General features: G+C 39.7%; 1 protein-coding gene across 3 annotated transcripts in view; it reads left to right on the plus strand.

Annotated features, from left to right (window-relative positions):
• The window catches only part of GLRB (glycine receptor beta), a 1,402,573-nt gene extending 1,389,051 nt beyond the window's left edge, over nucleotides 1–13,522 (plus strand). For all 3 annotated transcript variants that reach the window (XM_044079822.1, XM_044079823.1, XM_044079821.1), the window contains exon 10: nucleotides 12,659–13,522. In XM_044079822.1, the coding sequence (XP_043935757.1) occupies nucleotides 12,659–12,955 (297 nt within the window). In that variant the 3' untranslated portion in view covers nucleotides 12,956–13,522. The remainder of the gene's footprint in view (nucleotides 1–12,658) is intronic.
• Nucleotides 13,523–22,229: the final 8,707 nt, after the last annotated feature.

A 22,229-nucleotide genomic window follows, 5' to 3' on the forward strand; every position in this document is an offset into this window, starting at 1 on the left:
TGATGCCGATATGCTTCTGCTAGACTAAGAAGGGAAGTCGTCTTAGATTTATTCTCATCTTTCAAAACTTTCACTATGTTTGGGTCTTGTGAGGTCCGCAGATATGTATCCAGTCCGACTGCAGATCTGTACATGTACTTAGTTTCAAGGAGGCCCATGCCTCCTTCAGAACGAGGAGTATATAATCTTGGTATGCACTGATTTTTATAAATAATTTCATGAGCATGAAGTATCCTTCTTGTTTTTCGTATGTAATTCATTCAGTACCTTTTTAGGCCAGTCATTCACTCCAGAACTGTAAGTCAGGACAGAAAGAGCAAACTGATTTATAGCTTGAACTTTGTTCCTGGATGTCAGCGCTGTTTTCAGGATGAATTTAAGTCTTCTAAAATATTCCTTACTAAGTTTTATTCACATTTGTTCATAATTTATTGTTGATCTTTCATCAGTTCCCAAATATTTATACACCTCCTCTTGCTCAAGTTCTTTTATATCACATTCTTGTCTCAAACTGATGCTTTCTTGGTGCTGCAGCTTTACTGATTTAAAGGTTGCTTTTGCACATTTATCAAGACCAAATGACATTCTTATATCATCTGAAAAAGTTTTAACTACTTACAGTTGTGCTTTCAGTTCCTCATCTGATGAGCTATGCAGTTTTAAACCATCAACAAAGAAGATGAGAAGTTTTTACACTTTTTTGCTTTCTGAGAGCCAAATTATAGCCATGACCTAATCTGTTAAGCAGACAGCTTAATGGGTTAAGGGCAAGGCAAAAGAACAGCGCTGACAGAGAGTCACCCTGGAATATCCCCCTTTGGATTTTTATCCCTGGAATAATTATTTGTCATTTATCATGACTTAACTGCAAAGTGGTTTACCACTGTTTCATGGTCACTGTGATGTAGTTTATCAGTGTAGGGTGTATCTTATACATTTTTAAGAACTCTGTTATCCATGAATGTGGGATACTGTCAAATGCTTTTTTGTAGTTTGTGCATGCCATACTTAGATTCTTTCCCTTTTTACAGTTCTCCACTATGATTTTATTTAACAACAAATGATCTTTTGTTCTATATGACTTTCTTTTATTACCCTTTTGTTCTGTTGCCGTAATTGAGTTTTCTTCTAAATGACTATAAACTCTGTTGGCATCAGTTCCAGTGTATAGTTTCTACATCATCAGAAAGCAAGCTATTGGTCTGTAGTTTTTAGGGTAGCTTGCAGGTTCACTTTTAAGTTGGAGTATTATTTTTCCTGTTGTTATCCAGGCTGGTGTCTATTTGGGGTGTGCATATAAATAGTTCTTACTCATGGTTAAATCTTCGTGCAAATATGTTGGCCAGAAGTTAGGTAATGCTTCTGGGCCTGGGGTTTTCCAATTAGAGGCTTTTCTTAACTTTGTTTCAGTCTCTCTGGCCGTTACTTATTCTTTCTTTTACTTCTTCTATTCATTTAGCATCTTTATGTTCCACAGGATCTTCATAAATATTTCTCCAAAATGTATCTATATCTTCTTTTTTGTTGGTCTTTCATAGGATCATAGGAACTTACTATGCTAATGGCCCTAGGGCCCTTAGAAGCCTAGCCAAGTTCTTAGCATTATTGCCACGATCAGCACCTGTTGCCCCCAGGGTGAATTTATGGTCACCCATCCAATCTTCCAGATTGAGTTTGAAGAGGGCCAATGAGGTGCTCTGTTTGACATGAAGTGGGAGCCTGTTCCAAAGCTACGGTAACCTCTGGGAAACAAATCTGTCCCTCTAGCAGGTTTTATTAATGTCACATACCAAGTTAAGGTCTTTAGAGCGAGTAACCCGTGTATCATTTGACTTTCAGATACAAAGCATTTCCAATAACACAGTGTCAGAGTTTGCCTTGTATGCAAGGCAAAGATCACCTCTGAGTAGTCTGTATGAAACAGAATAAAGTGACAGTTATTTCAGACGATCCCCATAGGACAGGTGGTGAAGACCTTAAATTTTCCTAGTGAGGAACCTTTGTGGTTTCTGCAATTGCTGCAGGTGCTTAGAAAGGTACATACCAAAAGGGGCATTGTACTTAATTAGTGGCCTGATGAGGGAAGAGTACAGAGAGGTTATGACCTCTTTTTTTTTCTGGAGGCAATGCCCTTACTTATGAGATGAGTGCTATAGCATGCCCGTCTTACCATTGTGGAGACATGGTGGTCAAAGACAAGGTTGTTGTCAACCTGTGTGCCCAGATCTTTCAGCACTGAGTGTGTACTTAAGGTGTTGCTATTGATGTGGTAGTTAGCAGGAACATCGCTTTTACCGTAAGGAATGATAATACATTTTTTTGCATTGAGTTTAAGGCCATGACTTTGGCACCAATCATTTGTTTCTGCAAGACCCTCTTATAGGATGTTAACATCATTTGGAGATTCTATGACCGCACCCAGTTTGCAGTTGTCAGCAAACTTTGTCAGCCACAAAACTTTATTTTTGCTTGTACTTCAGAGAAATAGATTCCAAACTGTAGAGGTCCCAGGACTGATCCCTGTGGAACACCACTGATTACAGCTCTGCTGTTGGAGGTGGATTCCCCTATTTTGACTATATGAGTTCTATCATTGAGTCAGTTAATAGCCCATCTAATGGTATAAAGGTTGATGCCTAGTTGGGTGAGTTTGTCCATGATGCCTGAGTGGGGGATAGTGTCAAATGCCTTGGCTAAGTCCATGTAGGCTGTATGCAGAGATTTCCTCTCCTCCAGGGCCTTGGTGACTATCTCAAAGAAGTACATCAGGTTTAACAGGCATGATCTCCATTTTACAAATCCAAACTGTGTAGGGTCAAGTGTTTGGAGATTACCTACATCTTTGTTGATAAGGTCCATGATGATTCGCTCCATGGCCTTGCAGATGAGGCTAGTCAGGCTAATAGATCTGTAGTTCCCGAGGTCAGTGACAACTCCACCTTTGTGTAAGGGAATAACGGTGGCTGTCTTCTATTCAGCTGGTATGAAGTCAATGCTTAGACTATGATTGAAAATAGAACCCAGTGGTGCAGTTAATTCATGTTGGTACCCATGTAGGATGCAGCGTGGGATGTTATCAGGTCCCATAGATGCTATGTTTTTCTTCTTAGAGAGGACATTTATGACCTGCTCTTTAGAGATACAAGGTAGGGGACTGGTGGTAGGGATGTCATGGGGTACGTGTGGCAGGGACAGACGAGTGAAGTTTTCACAGAACCTGTTGGTCAACTGGTCAGCTATGTCCACAGGCTCAGTATATGTGGTATCATTAACTACCAGTTCTTCGCAAATCTGAGCCTTTCTTTTTAGGTTACAGATGTAACTATAGAATGCAGTGTGGTTGTCCTTTGTTGAGGAAGCAGGGCCGGCCTTAGCTAAAATGTTACCCTAGGCGAAGTAGTACTCCGGCACCCCTTAAGCCCCACCCACACCATACTTATGAATCACCCTATTTGAGCCACATCCACAAGGTAGGTCACTCCAAGAAAGGCACTCCAGTCATTTCCTTAAATTATGTAAATGCAAAGGAAGAAAAAGATACCTTGTAATGTAGTAAAACTGCAACTACCTTTGCGTATGCATTTCCTACTTTAAATACCAGAGCCGGTTCATGGTCAAATAGGGCTAGGGTTGCCACTCCTCCGTTTTTTTTCCGGACTATCCAGAAATCAAACTGATTCTCTGGTAGTCCGGAAAACACTGTACAAACATCGATAGTCTGTTTCAAAAAGGAAGGACTATCGGAGTTTGTAAATCAGCTGATTAACTATGCTTTTTTTACAGAAAAGCATAGTAAATCAGCCAAACGCAGGCAGCAGGAATGAAAAAAGAGGGCGTTCCCCACCGAGTGATGTCATCACGATGTCACAAAATGGGCAAAATGTGGGCAGGAGAGAGGGTGGGCAGGGTTACTGGTGACACGAGGAGTGTGGCTTTACTCTGGTTTTAGCCACGAAGGAAGGTGGCAACCCTAAATAGGGCCCTAGGCAGGGTAATAGACCAGCCCCCTAGAGCAGCCCCTCCTGCAGCAAACCCCTACCCCCAAGCAACAGCCCCCTCGTCAGCGATTCCAGTGTTCCGTTATTTGACTAATTCTCATCAGTTACCATACACACTCTTCAACTCTATCAAGTGTGCATAGTGTTCTCTTATTTGCTTCGACAGTTATTACAGATATTGAAATAAAATAGCACAGATAGTCATTTGCTAAACAAACAATGTAGTCTTGCAATGAAAATAGACTTAGCATGAGCAATAAACTTCTCTGCCCTTGAAACTCACATTCATTGAAATGGCAAAACTGACATTCATTGAAACGGCATGAAAACCCACATTCATAGAAAATGCTTCTGGCCAATGGAGGATTAAATTTACCTTTGCGCTGTTTTCAAACCATAGGCTCCTTGCATACAGTTTTAGGGCCACACATACATGTATTTATTCTTTGATTCACCTTCCTGGTTGTATTAAATTATATTCCTTGTATAATGCAGCACCACATGTTAGAATGTGTTTTATATGTGTAGTTTTTAACATTCTTTTAATAAACAATGAAACAAAATGTATGAACCAATAATGACAAAACTGACCAATTCAGAACATTTCTATCATAAAAGTCTACTCAAACTTCTGTCATTACAATCCACCATTATCAGTAAATATGCATAATCTCTGTAGAAGTAAAAGCCATCTAAATATTTCCACATTAAAGAGATCTGTAACTAGTGAAGAGGTTGCTGCTAGCAAACAACTTTATACTTCCGTGTTTCATTTACAAAGTACCTGTTGCTCTTGAAGAATAAACTGTTTCTGTTGCATTAAAAAAAATAACCTAGTAATATTGCAGTAGGGAATGGATGGCAAACTGACAACAGGTTCATAGTTACTAGGTATCTCCTCCAAAGGAGGACATTCTCAGGACTGCAGCATCCACCCCCTTTAAAGTACAACACAGTACACTATCAGCAATCCATGTACATACTGTGGGAGTAGAACCCAGAGCCTTCTGCATCAAAAGCAAGTGTACTGCCTGTTGTGCTCCTAACAATACAAACAGAGTTGAAAGCTATGGACTCGGCTCCTTCCATCACAAGTGGTGGTATGCGTAGAGAAATCAGGCTCCTGTTTTTTGTACCTAAGGTACAGGGTTTGAGCCTGAGTAACACTAACCATCAGGTATACTTAGCTGGGGTATTTTGCATGCACACACACACACACACACACACACACACACACACACACAAAAATGAAGTGAAGCAGCAATTCAGCACACCCCTTACTTGAAAATGAGGCAGCACTTTGAGCAGTTCCAGAAGCTCCATATTGGAAGCAGCAATTGTAATTCCATCTTGGCAGGTTTTTTTTTTTGTGAGTGGAACAGGATGTCTGCGTGCATGCACAGACATGATGTGACTGGAAGAACAGGACATGATGCTATGGGACCGCCCCTCGCGCACACTCCCCTTAGCTGCTCCACTAGTCGCTCACCCCTCCCCCTTCAGCCTGTGGTTCCGGCGCTCTTCGAACACATAATAAGAAGCGGTTGCCTAGTTTGCCTATGCCTAAGGTCGGCTGTGTTTCCAAGATGCGTTATTTGCTTGTTTTAGCTGAGGAGGGAGTGTTTACAGTTTAGGAGGGCTTGTTTCCTACTGTTAGACAGCAATTTCTTCATCTTATTGTAAAGCCTGTTAATGGCAGTTGTTCACCAGGCAGGTTTGCGCTTCCTTGAGGAGCTTGTTTGATCCTATCAAGTACGGCCAAATCATTGTAGTTATACAGGTGTTTGTATAAAGCATTGGTGTAGAGCTCGGCATAATTGCCAGTTACATCTGAGGGAGGAGGTGCAGTGAAGCTGTTTATACCATCCCTTAAGAGGTTATAATCTACGTACTTTGGAGAAGTTTTTTGTAGCTTACTTCCTACTTGGGGGGGGGGGGGGTTAGGTGTGATAGTTACTCTGAATGAGACCAATTTGTGGTCAGATCTCACCACGGAGGTCCTCAGAGTGGGGGTGTTCAGCGGTCCCCCATATTGGTGAGCACCAGATCACGGATGTTGGCACCCCTTGTAGGGGTGTCAACCATCTAGTTCAGGGCGTTGGAGTTAAAGTAGAGGAACCTTTGGGCAACTGAGTTTGAGCACAGGTAATTTACCCAGTCAAAGGATGGGTAGTTAAAGTAACCAAAAACCATGGTGTTTGGATGTATCTTGATAGACTTATGTAGATCCAAATAGGCAGAGTGGATGTCCTGGTTCATGGAGGAGGTCCTGTAGCTGGCAATGAGTTGAATAGGTGTCTTACCAACATTTAATGCACTTGAAGTGTTTCCAGGGAGTCATACTGTTTAACCAATCTGGAGGTGTATTTATCTTTAATGAATATTAATACACCACCTCCTTTAGTTTTCACACCTTCAATTTGAGGTCTTAACATCTGTAAGCAGGTGTAACCTGGTATGTCTGGGGTGCTCTTCACAGCCTTGAACCAGGTCTCCATGACTGCACAAATGTCTGCATCTTCCAAGGTGAGGACAGCCTCCAATGAGTGCAGTTTCATGTTCAGATTCCTAGCATTTAGCAGCATAACCTTGAGGTTGTTTTTAGATGAAACTTTTATGTTGGGAATTTTATTCATGAGACACTGCCTATAAAAGGCACTATGGGGTGGCAAGAGCCTCAGGCAGTAGCCGAAATCCCAGGGGTGACAGATGAAGACCATCACTGGCAAAGCATCGACATCTGTCAATCATGTCATCCCAGGCTGACAGATAGTGGATCCCATTAGAATGACAACAGGAGCTAAGCCAATTATTGAAGTCAATCATTTTCTGTGTGTGTGTGTGCGTTTCTCAGTACCCTAAACCCTCTTGCTGCTCTCAGAACTGTAAGAGTTAAATCTCAATGTTCTCCTTGGCTCACCCAAACTACTCGATCAATAATCCATAATAGAGGTTCGGCCCGGAAACTCTGGCATAGAACTAATTCCCGCTCTGACTATCAGAAATATAGGGAACTCCATAAACTGGCTAAAAATACATCAATGCAGACAAAAAGAACTTCTACCACACATCTCTATCCACTGAAACCAGAACCCCCAGAAAAATCTGGAAAACTATGAACCATATTCTCCACCCTAGTAATCCCTATACTCCCAAACCCTGCCCTAACAATACCTCCCATAAAACCACATCCATTTTCAATTCTGACTTCACTGACACCATCAGCAAACGTTTGCAGTCCTCTAACCAAACCAACCCCTCACCTCCCACTACCCCACCACTGCAACAAACTCTTTTCTCACTAACTCCAGTTCCCACTAGCGATATTAAAAATCTCCTTCTTAACCTTAAACCATATTCCCCATCTGCAGATAACCTGCCATCTTTGGTTCTTCAAGGTAACTGCTAACTCCATAGCATACCCTGTCTCAACCATCATAAATCACTCTTATTAGCGAATCCACAGTTCCTACTCTGTGGAAAAAATTCTTTACAATACCCATCCACATAGGTGGAAACTCTGTTGAGCTTTCCAGTTATCAGTCTATTTCCGTACTCTCTCCCCTCTCTAAACTTCTGGAACACTGCATTCATAAATAACTTATGGCCCATCTTACTCAAGAAAACCTGTTCACCCCAACCCAATACGGATTTCGCCACCACCACGGCACCACAACTGCTCTCATCTCTTTCACTAACTCCATCCGTCATGCCAGAGGCAATAACTAACTGGTATCCTGTCTCTTTCTCAACCACTGCAAAGCATTTGACACTCTCACCCTATCCTAATATCCAAACTTTCTCAACTATCTTCAGCTACTATTTCTTAGTTTAACAGTTACCTCACTGACGGACAACAATCAGTCAAATGGCTCTCTGCTCTCTCCTCCTTTCTCCCCATCAAAATGGAAGTACCACAAGGCTCAGTTCTAGGCCCCCTTCTCTTTAATATCTTCATTAACCAACTTTACACATCCTGACCTCAATCATCCCTCATACAATATACAAATGAGTCTACTATCATCTCTTTTGCTGACAACCTCTCTGACCCACTATCTGTGACACAAAAATCATTCAACCTTACAGAATCATGGCTTACCAACAATTAACTCATACTCAACCGCAAAAAGACAAAACTTCCACTCTTCCTCCCCAAATCCCTCTCACACCTCAAGTCCTCATTTACCATCTCTTCCCTCGACAACACAGTCCTTAAATCTGATACCCACACTAAGCTTCTTGGGATGATCATAGATGATCAACTCAAATTTGACCTTCATGTACTTCATAGTATAAAGAAAACCCACCAAAAACTCAAGACTTCTTTACAGAAATAAACGGTTCCACACATCTGACTCCAGAGTGTCACATGCTCAAGCTTACCTTCTTCCTAACCTCTTCTACAGCTGTCAGATCCTTACTAACTTACAGTCCTCACTACTCTCTAAACTGGAAATCACCTATAATAAAGTTGCTCAATTTGCTGCCAACTTTCCTCCTAAAACCCACCAATGCCTTGCCGTTAGGACACTCAGCTGGCTAGAGCTTCCTCACCACCTCTTGTATTCTCAGCTTTTCAAAATCCACTCTATCCTAACCAAGCCCTCATCCTGCCCTAACATGTCATCACTGGTCTCCCTTTACACTCCCCCTCGACTTCTTTGAAGCCCTGACCAATATCTCCTACAAATATATAAACCTAAAAATGCTATTGAGCAGAATCTGTACAGTTATCTCCCCACTCTTTCATGGAATAAGCTTCCTGTGACCCTCAGAAATATCACCCCAATCCATGAGTTTAAGAAAGCTCTCAAAATCCACCTTTCCATTACTTGGATCTGTCACTGTTATCATCCTACCTGAACTCCTTCCCTGCCCCTCCACCTCCCTCCTTACTTTACTTCCTTATCTCTCTTTATCCACCTCATTCCTCCCACTAACTCCTATTCTTTAAAGTTATCTCTTTTTCATCTCACTACTCTAATTCTGTCAATCATTCAACACAACTCTGTACTGGTAACTTGCCATCTGTGCCCTAGTTTATTACCTTGGCTCTCACTTTTAGAATTCTATACCTCTGATTTCCATAACCCAAACTGCTAATGATTTGCTCAGTTGTCTACTAACAACAATCCAAATATTTAACTACCTGATTCCTGCAGTTACCTGGATCATAATACTAAAGCACCTATACTTGTTTTATTAATCTGTAAATTAATGATATTTTTTTCTTGTATCTGTAGCATCCATTGCGGAATTATTTCTGTACTTTGAAATTTTTATACTTGTTATGTAATTTGTTAATTTTTATATTTTGTTATATAACGTGTTGCCAATTTTTTGTAATGTGGGGCTTTTTTCCCTGGGCCTCCGCTGAAAAAGGGCAGTAGCTCAGTCAGATTATCCCAGTTGTCAAATAAATAAATAAATAAAGTATTGAGATATCCTAGGTGAAGGCAAAATGCAGCTTAAGCCTAGGGACATACCTGCCTGAGACACATAGTCCAAGACCTCAGTCATGTCTCTCTTCATATAGTCCAGAGAGGTACATCTCAAGTCGTTCACACCAACATTGACCTTTTCCTTATCCAGCCTGGTGAGAGGGACATCAGTGTCTCACAATGGAATCACCTATGACCAATATGTTTGATTTTGTGTTTTGCCTTAAGGGTTTGACCGGTGAGACACTGGTGCATGAGCTGTTATGTGTAATGTGTTCTGCAGAAGTATTATGTGTAGCATGCTTGTATTTGTGAGGTCTCTGGTGTTTAGGTATGTTTCTGGTGAGGACCTCTGCATATGTAGGTATGTGTGATGTGGGTTTGGGTGGAGTAGGAGGTGAGGTGTCCATACTGGCAATCCGCTCATTGTCATTTATACTGACTGGTGTGTGAGAGCATTGATTCAAGGTTCTTAATATAGTTGCATTAGTCATACATTGTGTTTGCATGGACTAGGAGTAGAGGGTTGTCAGTGAACTGAGACTTTTACCTTGTTTCCCAGTTCTGTATAAAACGTTTTTGTGTCATCATTAAATTGCTTATTTTGTACTTTTCCTTTATATTTATATGTGTATCTTCTAAGTTTTTCTGCCCATGCTGATATTTTTAGTTTATTATTTGCAGTAGTGCATGATAAATCCTGATCCGTTATAATACTGTACATTGCTTTTATCATGTCTGTCTGAGTATTTTTGTTGATCTGTTCCCTCTTCTATACTCTTCTAACAGTGACACTTCCTTTCTTAATTGCTTTATAGTTTTCTCTATTCGATACTTCCATGATAGTATTCGATTTCTCCCTGTAATTTCCCTTACTACTCTGTGTTCTTGTGGTAGGACTTTGTTATTATTTTGGGTGCACAGTAATGTATCCTATTTACTTCAGTTATATCACAGGAATCTCCATGGACAGTCCTTATTACTGTGCTCATTTGTTTTATCAAACTTCTAACTTTCAGGTTTTATTGACTATCTGCAGTCTATTTCTTTCATTTATCTTAGTGTGTCTATCCATCTGTATTAAATCAAGCAATTCTTCTGTTAGATCATTTTTTTCTAAAATGAGGGCACATTCTTTGTTCGCCATTTCCTGCAGGCATTTTATAGACAGTTCCAGAGCTTCTTCCTGTGCCACGTTTTCTTCATTTTCACCCTGTGTCATCTGTTGCTTTTTCATATGGGAATATTTTGGCCTATCATTCCACGACATTGACTGTGTCAGAGTTGCCACAGTTTCCTGTTCTTTCCCTTGCTGTATAGCTTCAACTGAACCTTTGTACTGGTTTCCTATGGGAGGCTCCAAAGTATCTTCATATGTCAACTGATTAGATACTTCCTGCTCCACTGGTTTCTCCTTAATTTGGGTATCCATTGCTCTTTCCTGTTATGTTGCTATCTGTGTTAAATTCTCTACATTACATCCTTCACTTTGCAGGTAACCCATAACCTCAGTTTCTGTTTCTTTAACTTTTTCCATTACTAATCCTCTTTTCTACTTTACCTCTTTGTTTTCTTATTTTTTTGTTTTGTAAAATTTTCCATATCCTCGTGTCTTTGCATGTATTTCTCTTCAAATATCTTTGGTGCTGCTCTTTTTGCATTGATTAGTTTTGCTTTCGCATTTGCATAAACATTGCACCATATTAATTTTTTTTTCTTTCCTGTGTCCATATTTCTTCTTCAGATGTCTCCTGCTCCTCTTTTTTTCTTCTTACTGTGAGGACTAGTTGTTCCATCATGCTGTGATATGACCTGTGTTAGACTTTCTACACTGAATCCTTCACTTCGCAAATATTCCATAACTTCAGCTTCTATATTTTTAACTTGACTAATCTTCTGTTCTACATTCCCTCTTTGTGATCTTAATTTTTTATTGTGAAATTGTCCATATCTGGATACCTTTGCCTATATTTCTTTTCAAATATCTTTGAGGCTGTCTTTTTTGCATTGATTAATTTGGCTTTCTCCTTTGCATAAATAGTGCGCCGTATCAGATCTCTGTTTCTTTCCCGTGTCCATATTTCTTTTTTATGCATTTCAAATGTCTTTAAATTTTGTTCTTTAAATTTTCGCACTTCCTCAGTCGCTTCTTTTTCCAAACAACACAAGGTTTCTTGGTCTGTATAGTGTTTTTCATGGACCTGTTGTATTAATGAACACATATTTTTATTTGAAGCTTCTGACGGTGTTTCTTGTGGAAGTGTTTTTCTTTCCTGTAATTTCTTTCATAATCTCTTCATATATATTTTGTCTGGAAATTCTGGGCTTTTTGCATAATAGTAACAATACACAATTTCTTTCTTATCCTCAGCCGTCCACTTTATCGTCTGTATGGCTCTTTTTTTGGCCTATCAGTTTTTTTTTTTTTTTTTTTTTGTGGACTTCTTCCTTTTATAAAAGGGGGGAACCATCCACCTCCTGGGCTTGGCCTAGCCCCATTGTATGAATATTTGCATGTCTCGAGGATTCTACACTGTCATTTTTTTCCAGTCCTGGAAATGCTGTTTGAGATAGAAAGTGGAAAGGGAGATTGCAGCACTCATTAATTTTATGTCTTGTGAAATTGTAAGACCTCTGCAGTGTAGTGTATTCTAGAAATGTATAATATTTTTATTCTTTCAATCAAGGGATTTTTGAGGGATTCTACTTGTAATACTTAAGCATTGCAGTTAACGTGTTTATTGGGTCTGCATCAAAGACATGTCAGCTCCCTGCATTCTTCATTTGTAAGGTTATCACCCAGGAGAAGGTTAGTGCTTGAGTTTCATGAGATTTGCAGCCTACCTACACTATAGATAAGCTGTTAAAATTATTTCTTGTAATCATTTAAATTGGTGTTAACTGTGGTTCCTTTATGAGCTATTTATTCTTTTCAAAAATAATATGCAGTCAGATGCCTTTTTATATGAGACGAATATAAAAATTTTAAAAAAATATACAGCTAATGAGATGCAGTTGCATATTTTGTCACATTCATAATTTGATATCCAAGTTTTATCAGGCTTATTTCTGGTGCTAGCCCTCATTGAAGAGCAATTTAAGTGGTTTGCACTGTACATGTAACAGATGATTGGTTCTTTCTGCATTCCTAATGTAGTGATTGCATTTTAGTTACAGATCCATTCCTTATAATGTAGTAACTGTTAAATGTTTTGACAGGTTGGAGAAACAAGATGCAAGAAGGTTTGTACTTCAAAGTCTGATCTGCGATCCAATGATTTCAGTATTGTTGGAAGTTTGCCAAGAGATTTTGAACTTTCAAATTTTGATTGCTATGGAAAACCTATTGAAGTCAACAATGGACTTGGGAAGTTGCAAGCAAAGAATAACAAAAAGCCACCACCACCCAAACCTGTCATCCCTTCTGAAGCAAAGAGAGTTGATCTGTATTCCAGAGCATTGTTCCCTTTTACGTTTTTGTTTTTTAATGTTATCTATTGGTCTGTCTACTTATAGTTTTGCCCAGTTTTGTCAGTACAGGACTTACATTATTCACCATAAGCACACCCTTACATGAAGTATGTTTGGAACATGTCCTACATTTATACAGCTGCGTTTTGCGTTATTTGTGCTGTATGATTGTAGAAATAAAAAAAGTACCTTACATTTACGTGATAGCATGACCCCTTATAGTCTGGGCTCATTTTGAATATATTGTATATAGCTGTACTGCATATATACTATTAAGAGAATTGTAAGAATGTTTCATATTATGTAAAATATGAAATTTAGAGATGTCTAATTTCTTCCTGAATACAGCTAAAATGTCTTGCTGCAAGTGGCATGCATGTTAATCTCCCGGTTCTATGTTCACTTCTCATATTTTCTGTATTTTGAGAAATCTTCAACATCCCATTTACTTGAAAGTATAATCTTATAAGATTTCTGTTGCAATGTTGTAAAATAAGAGATGTAATTAAAACTGTAATTAAAATCACTTAGAACTAAGATTTCAAAATAAACATAAGCAGATCCTATCTGTGAAAAATTAAAAGTAAAGAATAAAGGTCACAAAAAATGTGACTACTATGTGTTTAGTCTTATGTACCCGCGGTGGTGGTGCTGCGGTAGCATTGTCGCCTCACAGTAAGACGCTGTCCGGTTCTCAGCTGGAGCATCTTCTGGAGACATGCGTGAATGGGAGTACCTTCGTTGAAGGTTGTGCGTCAGGCCTGGCAAGCCGGTATGTAAAAATCAACTGCCAATCATTAGCGGACCGGAGTTCCGCTGTGGCAACCCCTAACCGGGAAAAGCCGAAAGACACCAACAAACAAACAAACTATGTGTTTAGTCTTATGCACATTGGTTATATATGGAAATGTGAACACTTAAGTGATACAAGAGGTCTTTGGCTTATTTATTTCTTAATTTCTTCTAAATTGTTTCTTCGGTATACAGTTTCTGTATTATTATGGACATGGCTGTAGAATGTTTTGAGGGTTAGCAATCTAATTTTATAGTGGAGAAGTGCACTAGGTTATGTCAAAATATAAATAGTGCTGGGTATGAACACGAGCAAAATGATTGTCCATTATGAGGGCAGAGGAGACACTAATGCAACAAAATAAAGCCTGCCCCATGGTGCTGTGATCTTGGAATTGGTTACCTGCAGTTCAGAACGTACAGCTGACTCCCTTCAAGGTATTGTCTGTGAAGTAAATATTTCTAATTTCATTCAGCTATAGTCTCCAAAATGCCTTCTTTTTGTGCACTTTGAGTTTTTCCCATCACTTAAAAATCCTAAAACTTTTCACTGTCACTCTTTGGAACTAAGAATAATCACATGAACTACAAAAAGAAATGGCAAAAATACGGTTTTATTTTTTTTAACCAAAAGCTGGTTTAGAGCCCCTAGGACTATGGTTATGTGCAGTAGTTATTTTCATATCTGCAACAGTCTTTGAACTAAATTCAATAATTTTATCACTCAGTCACATTACAGTTCCAATTTTAGCCTTTCTTCCCATGATAACAGACTGCAGTAGATTATTGATGACCATTGTGGTGATAGAATATTAATGATGCTGAAGGTTCACAAAATATGCTGACATTCTGTGTCTCAAATAAATTTGCATCTAACATTAAGGACCCTTCTTCATGAATCCTTGTTTGGACATTTCTTCTCCAGCAATCAGAAACTGGTATTTTTATGCAACAACCTGTTTTTGCAGGTATCCTTACTGACACACTCCATGATATAGCATTCCAGTTATTTAAGCATGCACACCTCTGAAGCCAAATAGTTCTTTTTTCACAACTTGCACTATTCCAAACTCCATCCTTGCTGCTGTCAGAAAGTCATCCACTTCCATGTCCAAACATCGCTGTAAGTTTGTTTTGTTATGTAAAACCAGCCAAGATGCTCACAAGCATTGCTTGTTATGGAAACCACATGACCCTGGTAACTGCCTCATGTGTCAGATGTACAACCTGGCTACCTGACACTGTGGGAGGGAGAAGCTGTCTGCCTACTTTGCAAATTTGGCAGCAGCCAAGAGCTGTTCATTTGGAGACCATAAGGTCTTCCTTTAAGTCCCTTGCATATGATGGAGTATCAATATAGGGAAAAAGCATTTAGAGAGTAAGTTTGTTGAGGCAAGTCTGGTATTCAGCAGTCCTCCTGGACCCCAAAAGAGGTGCTCCTGCCATCAAATACTAAGAGCTATAGCCCCAACCAGCAGCCTTAGTCAAGGACTTGGGATTGAGAGAGGTATGCACTCAGTTGCCACCCTGGGAGGTGTATCTCTTACAACATATGATTGGCAGTAGCCTGTGGGTAAACAGCTTGATCTCTGAGGGTGGTCTCTGGTGTCATCTGGTCTTCGATCAGTGGTATTTAAGAATGGTGTTGTCCAAGATGCTGGCTGCACCATACATATTGTGTCAGTATAGACTTTCTCTGATTTCAGTTCTGCTTATTGTTTGCCTATTGCTAGTTGAGATTGTTGAACCTGAGATCTTAAGGTATATAATATTTGTTATGAATGTTTTGGCCCTTTATTTTGCTTATTTTTACCTTAGAAATCAATGCCATTTTCAAGTTAATGTTTGGGATGCATCTGTTTAATGACAGCATAACAAACTATTTTTGTATTTGCTATATTGTTAGCATTTATCATTTAAAGATATAAGCCATTCCTGTTTTCCTCAGCTGTAATTCTTTCATTGCTGGCACCTGCTGCTACTTCAGTGGTGTTCTACTTTGAACAACTATCAGCTAAACAACTACACTGTACAACACTTGCACTTATCTTCTTATCTCTGTCTCTTTTCATAAGTATCTACACTGAAAAATATCTGTAGAGCCAGTATTATCTATTTTTGTCCATTTCAAATATATGATTTGTCAGATCTAACTGGATCTGACCTTGGCATCGACTCTAAAGCTTCTTCAGATCCATAACTCTTGACTCCTCCCTTACCTGTAATTCCCTGGACTCCACCTTAGCTGCTCAGATCCCGTTTGCTGCTCAAAGTCACCAGATGTGTGAAAGAGCTCTCCTACAGTGTGCTGTATGCTTTGCCGGTCAAAGCTAACTCCTCTTCCTACTGAGAGGGCTTTCTCTGTATTTCTTGTTTGTAGATAGTGTTAGTTGTAGCTTTTAGTTAGTTGTTGGTGCAGTTCTGGCTTTTCTGTCCTCCTCTTCTGCATTTTTTTCAGATTTTTGATAGAATCTGTCTTAGTCTTAGTTAAAAAAAAAAAAAAAGAATCTTCTTTTGGCTGTTCACAGTTAGGGGTCGCCACAGCAGTTCACCTGTCCGCTCATGATTGGCAGTGGTGTTGTTACGGTGTCGAGTTGCCAGCCCGGCGCCCATGCTTCCACAGAAGGCACACACATGCATGCACTCATGCCTAGGGCCAGTTTAGAGTGTCCAATCCACCTACAACATGTCTTTGGGATGTGGGAGGAAACCGGAGCACCTGGAGGACGCCCACGCAACCACAGGGAGGTCAAGCAAACTCTGTACAAAAGGCACCCCAGCCAAGGATTGAACCAGAGAGCCTCTTGCTGTAAGGTGGCAACGCTAATTGCTGCACCACTTTTGCCTTAGTATTGCTATTAGTGACCAGGACTGTGTGTTTTGGATAATCTTGTTTTTCCTGTAGGATTTTTTGCACTGTTCTCGCCATGTCTGAATCCTCCAGATTCAAAAAGTGTTCAGAGTGTTGACATAAACTTCTGTGCCGCCTTTAGCACCATAGTCCTTCAGAAGAACGAGACAAGTTAGTTCTTAAGGGGCTTCTTACAGCCCAGACAGGGATTACTCCTTCAACCTCTTTTGCATCCCCTTACAAGAAATAAGACTGACCTAAATCTAAGGATATGGGGGAAGAAAAAGAGGCAGATAAGGATAAAAGAGAGAAAGAAAAGAGTAAATATCTAGTCAATGCTGCCAAAAAGCACTCTCTGAAGCCAACAGCTTTGCTTAGGCCCAACCCAAAAAGTTCTCTGTGATTGGATGCTACTCTGCAGATATGATCTCCTTCTCCAAGAGCTAGATACTCCCAGGACTCGTAAGTCCCAGATTGCACTCCCCTGTTCTTCAGGAGAGTAGATACTCCAGAACACCATTGGTGGCATCATCTGTTCTTTTATCTCAGAGTCTCACTAGGCTAGATGTTGACAGGATGATGAGGAATTTTTTTGAGGACACAAATCCAGCTTGGGGTTATCCCTGTACCATCCCCTAACAATGTAGTGAGCACTAGCCTTTGTACCCAACCACTTCCTGAATCCATGTTGACGCATCTTTAAGGTCCAGTATTATTGGACCTGACTGGAACTGGAGCAACTTTGTCGGCAGTGGAGCTGCTGACAACTTCTACACTGACTGCTTCCCTATCTCTTTTGACACTGATGCCATTGGATCAAGAGGAGACCTGGAGCTGAAGCTTCAATACCGAGTTTTGGGGAAAGACAACACCAAGATTCATGGAGATGTCCCTCCCTTTCGGGGCTTTCGCCATGGTTAGCTTGGATATAAGATCAACTTCAGGGCTGGAAGTCACTTGTGCAGGAAGTTCAGTGCCGTCCTTGGATCTGAAGTATCCTTAATGTCAATGGCAGCTTCAGCCTTCAAAAGGGTTTTGGCTGGCTCCAAAGAGAAGGTATCTCCAGCAAGTATGGCTCCATCCAAGCCCCAGCCAGGGTTGGCATCCTCTCCTTATCTTGTTGGACAGGGGCAGTCGGTGCCAAGGGCTTCCAAGGAGATCTATTTTGTCAGTTCCCCTTCTGATTCACAACCATTTGTTGCTACCCCAGAAGGTGTTCATAGGTAGGTACTAGGCTATTGGCCCTAGGGCCTAAATAAGCCTAACCAAACGGTACCCTGGCTTCCGCCACCCAAGAAAAGTATTTTCCTGTGCCCCTGTCGAGCAGAGCCACAGAAGTGATCCCCGGGGTGAATTTCCTATCTCCCATCCAATCAACAAGATTTTTCTTGAAGAGTGCTAATAAGGAGCTTTGATATAGATAGGTAATTTGTTCCAGAGTATGGGAAGTCCCTGGGACAGGAACCTATCCCTCGAGCATGTTCTGTTTATTGTGGTGACAAGGTTTAGGTCCCTAGAGCATGTAGCTCAGAGGGATTGGGATTTCTTTAAGTGGAGCATGTCCAACAGCTCTGGGTTGGACATAGCTTGTATGTTAGAAAAAGATCGACTCTGAGGCGATATGCCACAGAGTAAAGCTGGAGTTTTTTAAGACTGTCTGCGTAGGGCATCTGTTTGAGGTCAGTAATCCTCTTTGTGAGGTATTTCTGAGGCCTTTCCAGTTGTTGTAGATGTCATGTCTTGTCAGGTACATATCAAAAGGGGCGTTGTACTCTATAATGGGTCTAATGAGTGATGAGTAGAGAACAATGAGAAACCTTTTGTGATGAGGTGTGCCACATAGAAGGATTTCCTGATTACTGTGGTGATGTGATTATCAAAGGAGAGACTACTGTCCACCTGTGTCCCAAGGTCTCTTATCACACTTTCGGTGTTAAGTAGACTACCGCCTATGTGGTAGTTCATGGGCACAGAGTTTTTACCAAAAGGGATGACAATGCACTTTTTGGCATTGAGCTTGAGGCCATGGCTTTGACACTAGGCATCTGTCTCAGTGAGGCCCTTTTGTAGGATGTCCACATCGTTAGGAGTTTTGATTCTGGCTCCTAGTTTGCAGTCATCTGCGAACTTCATTAGCCAAAGACCTTCTGTGTTAGCCTGTACTTCAGAGAAGTAGATACCAAACAGGAGAGGACCCAGGACTGAACTCCGTGGTACTCCACTTGTCACTGGTCTGAAGTTAGATTTGGAGTCTGCTACTTTCACAGTGTGGGTTCTGCTAGTGAGCCAGTTGGCAACCCATCTTGTGACATAGGGATTTATACCTAGTTTAGTGAGTTTATCTATAATTCCAGAGTGGGGGACAGTGTTGAAAGCCTTGGTAAGATCTAGATAGGCTGTGTGAACCACCTTACCCTCATCTACGGCTTTGGTGACTGCTTCAAAGAAGTCTATCAGGTTTAGGAGACATGATCTGCCTTTTACAAACCCGAACTGGGTGGGGTCCAGAGTTTGGAGATTACCAATGTCATTGTTTGTAAGTTCCATGATGATACGTACCATAGCCTTGCAGGCCAGGCTCGTCAGGCTAATGAGGCAGTAGTTCTCGGGGTCCGTGGTGGTTCCGGGCACAGATCCTGAGGTGTGGCTATGATTGAACATGGTACTTAGGTGGTGTACCAGTTCGTTCTGTAGTTCTTGTAGAACACAGCCTGGGATGTTGTCAAGTCCCATGGATGCTGTGTTCTTGGCTTTGGAGAGTGTATTTTTTTACCTGTCTGCCGTGATTACAGGAACTTTGCATTCTTCCGGTACAGAGATGGGCCATTTAGGGGGATGAGATCTGCCAGGATGTTGGCAATATCAGTTGGTTCTGTATATTTAGTGCCATTGTGCTGTAACTCAGAGCAGGTCTGACTGTTCACAGAAGGCAGTCTCGCAAACAGAAGTATATAGACTCTTCTCCAGAGTAATTCACTGAAGACACTGACTCAGAAGAAAGGGAGGGTTCCCCTCACTCTCTCTCTCTCTGAAGATGTCACTGTTGGAGATATAACAAATGCAGAAAAATACAGCCAATATGCAAGTAAATCCAGTGACCAGAAAAATAAAAACAAACAAGTAAAATAGAAGTCACTGTAATCATGAGCAGCTGGTAATAAAGTGGTTTATTAGACAACTTTTAAAGCTACTGCATTAAGTCTGAAGATCTTGTTAAAAACTGGATGAGTAAAATATTTATCACAACAAATAAAACTATAGAAAGCACATATGCCACGTTCAGAGGTACCATTCTTAATTGGTTGTGTCTTCCTTGATACATTTGTCTGCTCTTTATAACATAACAACTGCTTCAAACTTTGATTATTCTTATAACCGAAACACGGTCTCTCATCGGCTGCCATCTGTAATTCTGGTATATTATGTAGGATTTGCCAGTATTTCTCAATGATTTTCTTAACATTGCATGTTAACATATAATCAAAATACTGCCATCTAACTTTACCCTGTGAACATTTATTCATTAGAACCTAGTTTCTAAGAATGGTGGCTTAGCTCTGGTAGAGCTACAACTTTTAACATCCTCAGAAATCTCCAGTACTTTCTGCTTATTGTAACCTCTGTTAACAAACTCTACCACAGTGTTATGTAATTGCAACTGCATGTTCTCATCAATCGTGTTCAACCTTGCAACTCTATAAAGTATAAATATAAAGTGTATAATAAAATTATATTCCCATATAAACATAATATTTGCATAACTGTTAGCCAGGGTAATCCTATGGGCTAGGCTTGTAAAGACCCCAGGACCATTAGTCTAGTACACACCTATGAACCTCTGGGTGTACCATTGCTTTTCCTCTATTTTGGACATAAAATTACACATTTTTTGACAGAACCATATGTAATAAGTTGCATAGCAGATTAATCAGTACATTGAGGGTATTCAGTAAAATCTAACATGTCTTCTTTCATGTAAGAAACTCCAATGTCATTAGGTATTATAGTGGATAATGAATCTACATCTAAAGTTACAAAAATGCAATCAGTAAAATTCACATTCTTAGACCGATTATATATTTTCTTCAAAAAATCTTTGGTGTCCTTAATGATTGTCCCAGTGTTTTCAAAACCCACTCTTATTTGGCTTTCTAAACACTTAAAAAAAAACGTGAAAAACTAAGAACCAAACCAAAGAAACAATTACCGAAGCAAATGTAAGATACTGGCATACTGATACTACGAAAAAATGCTTTTATTAAAAATAAAAACTAGGATAAGGTGCTTTTGTCTGTTTGTAACATAGACTTCTTCAAAATCCTTAACCTACTTGAATGAATACACCTGCCTACATATCATGTGACTGTTAAAGTGTTCAATTAAAGGCATTTAAAAAAATATACACATAATACATTAAAAATATTACATTTTATAAGACATTAAATGCAATATACTGGCGATTGAAACATGTTCATTTAGACCTGGAGACAATTTTATCTGCCAGATCATTTTCCTAAGTTCAGTTAGGTCCTCCCATGGTCCATCCCTAACTTCTTTTAAAATTATATCTATACCAAAGAAAATAAAAATATGTTCTGGAAACAATTGGACATGTGGAATTACAGTTGTAGTGAAAAGAAGTATACACTACCTGTTTCTCTAGCACACCTTTACCTTGTTCTAGAATAAATTTACACTGTCTACAAAGACCACACTTTTTATGGGACAAAGAGGAAACCATTTCCCCTAGTTCCAAAACGTTTTAAAAGATGTACCCACTCTATATACTATGTGTGGTATTTTGTTTAAAATATCAATAGTATTCCCAAAACAAGAAAATATATTCCAGTTTTTGTCAAGAATATCTAAGATAGGGCCATGGTCTTCAGTATATGTGGTAGTAAAAACAGAATCAAAATTAATTAACTTGTCCTGTTTTTTATGATTATTATATACCTGAAAAGATAAATTAGAAGAGGTTCTAAGTAGGGGGATAATGCTATCCTCTTTCCTCCTAGCATCAACTTCACCTTTACTCTGACTCACCAAAATTTCAGGCTACCCCCTTGAATAAAACATCTCAGCCAGTTTTTGTCCTTCAACCCCATAATCATCATCTTTTGAAATCATTCTAGCTAACAGAATAAATCATCCTTTAATAATCCTCCGTTTAATATGAGGGCGGTGGCAACTAGAATAGTGTAATAATGCATTTGAATAATGGGGTTTATGATAAATATTAGATGCAATTTTCCTATTGATATCCTTAGTAACTAAAACATCTAAATTGTTAATACTATGGGAACTAACTGTGTAAGTACATTTTAAAAAAGGCGTAGAATTTAAATATTTAACAAAATTCTCAATTTCTGTCTCTGATGTTTCCCATGCAATAAATATATCATCCAAGTAATGGACATATAGTTTCCAGTGTCTAGAAACAAACTTGCTAAAAATGAAATGTCTCTCCCATTATAACATAACTATATTAGCATACAAGGGAGCACATGCAGCCCCTGTTGCCACACCTTTCTTTTGCAGAAAATACTTGCCTTCAGTATACGCAAAATGATATTCAAGCACCATTTCCATAAGAGTCCACCAAAGTGTTAATTTCACCATTGCTCAATTTTCCAGATGACTATGTAGTATTACATTAAATAAATTAACCACATC

This window comes from Protopterus annectens, chromosome 8.part0 (genome assembly GCF_019279795.1).
Source record: "Protopterus annectens isolate FY-2018-M chromosome 8.part0, PAN1.0, whole genome shotgun sequence".
Taxonomy (NCBI): domain Eukaryota; kingdom Metazoa; phylum Chordata; order Ceratodontiformes; family Protopteridae; genus Protopterus; species Protopterus annectens.